This window comes from Melozone crissalis, unplaced genomic scaffold (assembly GCF_028551555.1).
Source record: "Melozone crissalis strain CALT ecotype California unplaced genomic scaffold, PUWL_Pcris_2 ptg000045l_1, whole genome shotgun sequence".
NCBI lineage: Eukaryota > Metazoa > Chordata > Aves > Passeriformes > Passerellidae > Melozone > Melozone crissalis.
Window position 1 is genome coordinate 22,090,620 of NW_026535823.1, and position 7,935 is coordinate 22,098,554.

The following is a 7,935-nucleotide window of genomic DNA, read 5'->3' on the forward strand; positions in this document are numbered from 1 at the left end:
GGCAGCGGCGCGGGCATGGCCGCTCGCCGCGGAGAGCGGGACCCGCCGGACGCGCGGCAGAACCTCCTCCGGGCAGAGCGGGCCAAGAAGGAGCGCCGTTGGCAGCTGCTCTTCACCCAGTACACTGTGAACCCCGTCCATCCTGGTGAGGCCTCCCGGCCAGCCACAGGGAATCGGAGTAAAGCCCCGGGGGCAAAACAAGCGGTGAGGGGAGGGGGGGGCCGGGGCAGGCCCGCAGCGCTCAGCTGCACTCAGGGACCGACAGCCGCAGCCAGGCTGGCAGAGCGGTCGGCGAGAGGGTAAAGCTGGAAAGGGCAACTGGAGCACTTCCCTTTTGCACACTCAGAGACAGAATCGACACATGACCCGCTTGCCTAGATGGTGCCTTCAGTAACCACGTACAAGTGAGGCAACTATTTAGGGTGTGGAATTTACAAATTCAGTGTGAATACAGAGCCAAGATGGGGTAGAGGGCCCCGACACTACACCCTGTTCCTTCAGGTCCTGATCACTTTCTACCTGCTAATTCACAGTCTGTGCTAGCACAGGCAGGTGATGTAAATAGATTCTTTCAGGTCCAAGTTTTTCAATAAAACAACAAAGAAAAACTATTTCCTGAGACTTGGCACTCTGCAGGCCATCTCTTGGCTGGGATGGGACTCTGATATGGCAAGCACAGGCAGCATCCTATTGAAGGGTCTTTAGCACAGTTAATGCCCTTCCCTTCCTAGAGGTTGCCATTAATCAGTATTTCTAACTCATTTTCTTCTATGCACAAGCAGTTCAATCATACATATTCTATACTTGGCTGTGATGCCAAATTCACATTAAAGTCATTCACCTGTCTCATTTCTCTGCAGTCCACATGGTCTCTAGGAAGCCAATGTCTTGGCACGAGAACATACAGGAGCCCATAGATGGTAAGAAGTCTCGGAAAAGCTTGTGATAACTACATAAAAAATTATTAACACATAAGATTTAGTAATTGTAACCAGTCTAAAATAGCATGTGTGTGGAAACACCTCTGTGACCAGATAAGTTAAACTCATTTATAATTTTTGTTTGTAAAGCAGGTTTTTTTCCACTTTAAGGCCCTTTCTCATTACTTTCCATTTTCAGCACATTTGCAATTATACTCTTATTTTTGTTTTTAATTAAAATATAGATAAACTATAAAATAGATAAAATTCCTTATACTATAAAATTTTGGTTGCGAATCTAAACCTCTCAGGAAAACAAAAAGACCTAGAAGCATGTTGCCTGCCATTGCAGATTCTACCCAACCACCATGCAAGTTAAACTGCTGAAATGACTGCCCAGTCTTACTTTAGAGTACTGGTAAGAGCCCTTATAGCAGCTGCTCCCTTATTTCTAACATGCTAATTGTGTCTAAAAACCTTAATGCTCAGGTAAGGTTGGCTGCTCTATTCAAGGACTGGGGAGGGTGGCAAACCAAACCAGAGAAAGGCTGTAGGTCTCAGGCAACTGAGAAAGTCGAGAGCTGTCATGGAGCACTGGTTTGTACTAGACGTGGTGTAGGAAAAGCAAGATGCTGCAGTACAGTAGTCAGGGACACAGAATTACAGGATAGTACTGTCAGGCAAATCTTGAAACTTCCTCAGGAAATATTTGAGTAGAAATGTCACTGTGCATTCTGACAGAATCATTCACAGAAGCACAGGGGCTGTTTTTAAACACACTTTCATTTGTATTTGTGTCCCGTTTTTTAAAACAACAGATGAATTCCTGAAACTTCTTCACCGTGCAGCAGAGGTGCCAAGAGAGAAATACTCAGAGCCACAAACTGAAAGCCAAGTAATTGGCTGGAATACAAAACCTTTGGTGAGTAGGATGCTTAAAGACTCAGCCCTTTACAGGATTCAGAGATGTTAAGCCTGCCACACTGAAAAATACTCAAGCAGGAAAACAATTTGTGACAAACAAGGAAAACAAGAATTACAGGGAATGAGCAGAGCTGTTCACAGAAAATAAGTTTTTACAATTTACACCTAAGAGGACTCTTCACACTGGCAGAGACTTCTGAACAGAGAAGCAGTACACTTCCCCTGAGAAATCTGACTGCAAAACATCTACAGAGACAGTGACAGCAGACTGCCAAGTGCCACAGGTGTACTCAGGGCTGTTTATTAAAGCACTCAGCCATGAGAAATGGTGTAGTGATGTACTGAAGTACTGTGAAAAGAAACGTGCTGCTGCACAGCATCTTTCAAAGTAATTGCAAGCAGAACCATAAAATTAATAATCATGTAAGTATACCCAAAGCAGATACACCAGTGAGGATTCATCTGGGGAACTGTGAATAAACAGGAGGAGAAGAAATATGATTAACAAGCTGAGACATCAATCATATCTGGCAAACAGTTGTGATGATGACTGACTTTGCAATTAGCGTTTTGGGAAAGGCAAATTTTGGCCTGTTATAAAGAAAACTAAGATAAATAAGAAAATAAGACAGTCTTCATTGACTTTTCATATTATATATCAAGTAAAGTAGTTAGTAATGACAAGAGTGGAGACAGACATCCCAGCTAGGCTCTGTGGTATTAAGGAACTGCTGGTAGGATTACTCTGGCAGGGTGGAGGCAACTAAACTTGTGTGTAGGGAAGCAAGTTTGATTCTTAGAGTCAGAACTGATGATGTTTAATTTGTTAAGTTTTCCTTATTCAGCAGGTTTGACCATAACAAAGCAGAGAACAGTACAGTGGTACCCTGCTCTTCTGTCATTTGGACATTCCTCAGCAGCAGGACACCACACATCACTCCCCCAGGAGGGACTCCTACTACTGATTTTAGTAAAAGCCCATGACTGTTTCTGATTCTTGTTTGCCAGGTTCCTTTTGACCGCAGTGATACCAGATTCTACTTCCCACGCCAGACAACTGAAATTACCATCCTTGGCTACCCTGCACCACGGGGACAGATGCCTAAAGGCCAGGAGTAAAGCCAAAGATAGATGTTAACAACATCTAATGTGTTAGGTCCTGTTTGTTATCTAGCAAGTCTGGAAGATTTCTAGTGAGAGACAATAGGAAAGAGAACTTCAATCTGTCCAGATTTACAACCTGACAACAGTGTCACAAATAAACCTATCTGTAAGGCTCTGTATTTGTCTCATTGCTGTTCCTATACCCATCTACACAGATAATCTAAAAAACCACTCTAACATCTCAAAAAGCTTCAGACTTCTTATTTTGACATTGGCAACATGACCCAGAACTCAAGGTCACCAACTTCATCTTAACAGTAGTGGTGGAAAAAGCTGTCAGAATGAAGGGAACAAAGGGCAGACTTCAGCCACCATTCACTGAACAGCTAAACATGAGTTACACATAGTTCTGTGCAAACCACTTAATGCATTCACACAAAACAGGTTTAAGTAGAAAACAATCCTTCAACAAAACAGACAGTAAGAAAAAAATTAAGTGATAAGGCACTGTTTCCACTGGCTTTTTTTCCTTGCCACTGCAAAGCATCCAGCTTGCTCCACAGTTAACTGCTTGATGACAGCAGAAACACATCTTGCAACACAAAGAAACACAGGAACCCCTCTGGGGAGCACAGTTCTCTTAGCGGGCTCTGTTCTTCATTTTCTGCCTTGCTCTCTTTCCAGGTCTCTTCTGCAAAAAAAAAAAGATTTGGATTTTTATTTTCATGTTCTCCATCTTTGTTTTAGCTCTGTAGCTTGGGGAGGATACCAAAGAGAGGGTATTTGTCAGAACGTCTGGACAAGAAGGTTTTGGCACACAGGTAGCAAACAGCACTTTTTAACTCCCTTTCTGATTTTCCTGCTGATACCAAACCACTGTCCCCAACTCTGTTAGTAACTGAATTATGCTTAGCTCCCAAAGACAGGCATCCCTTCCTGATGCTGGAGACACATATCATGCACTCATCTCTCCCTGCCAGACATGGACTGGCTTCCAAGCCAACCAGGATCGTTTTCATGCAACATTTTACTTACATTAAGAGCTTTTTTCCCTCCTTTTCCTCCTCTTCCTCCTTTTCCTGGGCCTTTGTTGTGAGCCACTTTTGCCTGGAAGCTGGATACGTCATTAAAACTCTCCTTTGTGTTCCACTTTGAGCCCTTCTTCTTCCCACCAAAACCAAACTTCTGATTTTTGTATCGTCTTTTGGCATTTGGCCTGAAAAACAACCAACCAGCATCACTGCCTACATTCCTTGTTCCAGAAAGCTCTCAAGACACACAGATATATACTCATGGTATCCCATCAACCATCATAAACCTTTCCCCTCTTAACAAAGATGCAGAAATCACATTTCAGTCTCTGCTCCATTTTGGCCATAGTTTTCTTCTCTTTAGGGACAGAATACCACCTTGGACTTACTTTAACACTAAATAGAACAGTTTTCCAGTTCCCCAAAATTATCCCCTAAAAAGACTGAAAAATCAGACATTCTGTGTTTAACTCTCTCGTTTCTGGTCTCACCCCTTCTTTGGCCGTTGACTTGCATTGCCTTTTTTATTCCCTTGAGATGACGTCTGCTCTTCATCTAGAAAGTCCAGCTTGTCAGAGAGACCTGCAAGAGTGAAGACATCACAGAAAAGACAAATTTTCAGTCTAAGCAAGTAATAGCAACAGGTCACCCTCACTGAAGAACAGCTGCTTGGGAGCTTTTTCACTGCCACAGGCACACAATTCTGCACAGCAGCAGCTTTCCAACCTCAAAGCCCAGAACTACAGACACAGTGACCACATCACACTGCCCTACACTGCTCACACACCACTACTGCCCTTACACATTAGTTCTCTTAGACAGGTTGACTTTACCTTTCTGGTATTTCTTGACTGCATTCAACATATTTTTCTTCTCCTTCTGTCTCCTCTGCAGAACCTCAACTTGCACCTGAGATTAGAAGCAGAATGTTAGTGTTGTTCCTTGCAGTGTCCCATACTTTTTTTTAAGGTATCCTGTGTTTTGTTCTGTTTTCCTTCAGAGCAGCTAGACAGGAGACTAGACAGCTTCTGTGTGTTTTAGCCAGACTCCGGTGGCTACCCTTTTCCAGCCCCCCAGTCAGGCTCCAAATTCTGGTCACAAATCCTTTTGCACATGTCCCTTTTGTAGCTCCTCACCTTCTTGCCGTATTTTCTCATTGCACGGAGTTGTTTTGCCTTCTCAGACCTTTCCATTGCTTCCTGTTTACTCTTAAGTTTCTGTCGAATCTAATTAGGGAATAGAACAGAATTTATCAGTAACACAAAAGAAAAAAAGAGAATTTTATCATTTCTGTACTGATCTATAGCCAAAATCTGGCTAAAAAGACAAAATTCACACAAGAGAGAAGAAAAAGCCTTATAATGGGCTCTAATGGAACTGAGAGTATCATGTCAGTCTATTTGGGTGTACAAAAAGACTTAATAGTTTCTTTCTTGTCATTACTAAAAGTAAAGCACTGAAGAGAAGAAAACAGTCCTGTAGAAAACATTTTTTCTGCTCCTTCCTTGTTCACAAACATTTTTAGAAGGATGCTGCCTTATGGAGAATTACAAAGATTTCAACACAGATCTTAGTGATTCAGTCTAGTGACTCCAGTAGGAGATAAAAACTGTTCTTCAAATGAAATCAGCAACAGAAGAGAACAGTAATGTGCAGGATTTACTTAAGCCTTAGTACCAGCTAATTATCGTTCTACAGCTTATCCAGAAAGGTTCCATCAGAAAGCAGAACAGTGACCCAATGATACAGGAAACGCCCAACTAGACTCCAGCTCATGTTTCTTTAACTTATACAATGCAGACTTTTTTCCAAATCTAAACCAAAATATAGAGTTGAATTTTGAACAAAGACTACAGTCAAAAGGGGAATGTGTGAAAGACTTATTTCCTACATCTATCTAATTTCCTATCCAAAACAGATTCATTCAATAACATACAATTTAAAATCACAGAAAACCAGAGCACACTGACAATAAACAAAAGGTGATACTTAAATAGGAAAAAAAGGATTGCATTAAAGCCACAGCAAGTTTTATGACAAAGAGCAAAACCACAGGTAACTTTACATCCCCTAACACACCTACTAAGAAAAATTCTCCCTTTTTAATATTAAACACATTCAGGACAAAATATAAATCATGTTTTTCTACTTTATCATCCAACCTGTTATAAAAATCCCCACCTAAACAAAAAGAAATCTCCTGTCACAAAGTTTCAAACCCAGTCATTGTCACAGGAATCAGAAAAGCGATGAAGGTCAGTACTCACACATCACACCTTAAGTTTAATCCCTACCCCAGGTTAAAACACACACATTACACTGAAAGAAAACCATTCCCTGCACGTACCTTCTGCATCTGTTGGTCTGATTTGGCCATCTCTGCAAAGTAATCATCCGGCCTCCTTGTGGGAACTTGGAGCTTACGGAGCCGAGGGAGGGCCTCCAGGACAGCTGCCTGTGCCTGCCGGTAGCTGGGAGAGAGCACAGCACCACTGTCACTGCCCCAGCTGTCACTGCACTGGCTCTGTCACTGCCCAGCCCTGTCACTGCACCAGCTGTCACTGCACCAGTTGTCACTGCCCCAGCCCTGTCACTGCACCAGCCCTGTCACTGCACCAGCCCTGTCACTGCCCCGGCCCTGTCACTGCCTGTTGGGCACCTCACAGTGCTGACACAAACTGCTCACACAAGCAGGCTGACACTGGGATCTAGCAAGCATTGGTCTGGTCTAGCAAACATTCAGTGCTACTGAAAGCAGCTTAGGTGCCAGTACAACATTAACATTTATGCCTTGCACATATATATTTATCTTATTTCCAGTTATAGCTTTTTATGTTGGAATATAAAAGGCAAAGCAAAACAAGAGAACTGTAAGAGCACCAAAACAAACCCACAAAAAAAAGTCAGTATCTTGTGTTAAAGCGTTACTCCTGCCGTCAAGGAGCTTTTAAATTAACTCAGCAAACAATGAAGTCTGCTATGAAGAGAGAAATTATTCATTTTAAGTCACACAGGAGTTGAATATACTAGCACTAATTTGTAGTTGTTTTGGAAAACATTCAGAGCCATCGAATGTAAAATAACATGGCCAAGAGTATCACAGTGACAGCCAGTGTGGCAGTCTGCAGCAGTCTGCAGCATACTGGTGAAAGAAACATAACTCCAAAAAGGCAGCAATACAGTGAGACACGACATGAAATGTCTTTTTGACACTTACAAACTCATCTCTCTCTGGAAATCATTCTCAGGGTCAACGGCATCAGACGTAGAAGCATTCTGAGAAACGGGGTCCGCGACCGGGCCCAGAGTCACGTCCAGCCTTTCCACCCATGCGAGCTGCTGCCTGAATTCGGCCAGGCACTGCTTCAGGCCGTCCTGTGAGAGGAGCGCAGCTCAGCACAGCCGCGCACCGACCGATCCGCACGGCTGGCCCGGCTCAGCGGCCGAGAGACCCCGCGGGCTGCTCCTGGGGCCGCCGGGCACACCCGCAGCCCGCCCCGCAGCGCAGAGCGCCCGAGCCCGCCCGGCCCCGGCCCGCGGCCCCGCCGAGGCCCCCGCGCCCCGCTCCCGGCGCTGGGGCCGCGGCCCTGGCCGGGCTTCTCCCGGTCCCCGCGTTCCCGCTCACCGTGTCATTGCGCCGCTTCGGCTGCTCCTCCAGCACCACGTTGAGCCCCGGCTTCAGCGCGCCCTTCGCGAAGGCCTCCTGGAGCTGTGAAAGGGTTCGGTCAGTCCGCGCCGCCGGCAACGGGCGGCCCTTCCCCACCGGGCTCGCCACGGCGGCCACGGGCTCACCTCCGAGTCCGAGAGCGAGGAATCCTCCGAGTCCGAGCCGGAGTCCGAGAAGGAGCCACGCCGCGCCACCGCCGCCGCCATCGCTGCCGCCCCGTGCGCCGCTTCCGGCCGCGTGCGCCGCCGCTTCCGGGGCCGCCGGGGCCGCGGTCGCCACGGCGACGGCG

At 45.4% G+C, this 7,935-nt stretch overlaps 2 protein-coding genes across 2 annotated transcripts; one reads left to right on the forward strand and one right to left on the reverse strand.

Annotated features, from left to right (window-relative positions):
- The first annotated feature begins 15 nt into the window (after positions 1-15).
- On the forward strand, positions 16-2,977 carry CFAP144 (cilia and flagella associated protein 144). Its single transcript, XM_054285746.1, has 4 exons — positions 16-145; positions 861-920; positions 1,739-1,842; positions 2,853-2,977. The coding sequence occupies exons 1-4, from the start codon at positions 16-18 to the stop codon at positions 2,961-2,963; spliced, it is 405 nt and encodes a 134-aa protein (XP_054141721.1). The 3' UTR covers positions 2,964-2,977.
- Positions 2,978-3,007: 30 nt separating this feature from the next.
- On the reverse strand, positions 3,008-7,858 carry EBNA1BP2 (EBNA1 binding protein 2). Its single transcript, XM_054285745.1, has 9 exons — positions 7,772-7,858; positions 7,605-7,688; positions 7,197-7,354; positions 6,327-6,450; positions 5,116-5,205; positions 4,813-4,888; positions 4,471-4,561; positions 3,984-4,164; positions 3,008-3,639 (listed from the first exon to the last, which is right to left on the reverse strand). Exons 1-9 carry the CDS (start codon positions 7,850-7,852, stop codon positions 3,589-3,591), a joined length of 936 nt encoding a protein of 311 aa, XP_054141720.1. The 5' UTR covers positions 7,853-7,858; the 3' UTR covers positions 3,008-3,588.
- Between the last annotated feature and the right edge of the window lie 77 nt (positions 7,859-7,935).

What these genes read in the sequence shown, in the direction of transcription:
- CFAP144 (XM_054285746.1), top strand. Translation starts at nt 16, where the DNA reads ATGGCCGCTCGCCGCGGAGAGCGGGACCCGCCGGACGCGCGGCAGAAC. An exon ending in TGTGAACCCCGTCCATCCTG is followed by an intron (nt 146 to 860) that starts GTGAGGCCTCCC and finishes ATTTCTCTGCAG; the next exon opens with TCCACATGGTCTCTAGGAAG. An exon ending in CATACAGGAGCCCATAGATG is followed by an intron (nt 921 to 1,738) that starts GTAAGAAGTCTC and finishes TTAAAACAACAG; the next exon opens with ATGAATTCCTGAAACTTCTT.
- EBNA1BP2 (XM_054285745.1), bottom strand. Translation starts at nt 7,852, where the DNA reads ATGGCGGCGGCGGTGGCGCGGCGTGGCTCCTTCTCGGACTCCGGCTCG. An exon ending in CGAAGCGGCGCAATGACACG is followed by an intron (nt 7,355 to 7,604) that starts GTGAGCGGGAAC and finishes CTCCTCTCACAG; the next exon opens with GACGGCCTGAAGCAGTGCCT. An exon ending in TTCCAGAGAGAGATGAGTTT is followed by an intron (nt 6,451 to 7,196) that starts GTAAGTGTCAAA and finishes GCTCTCTCCCAG; the next exon opens with CTACCGGCAGGCACAGGCAG.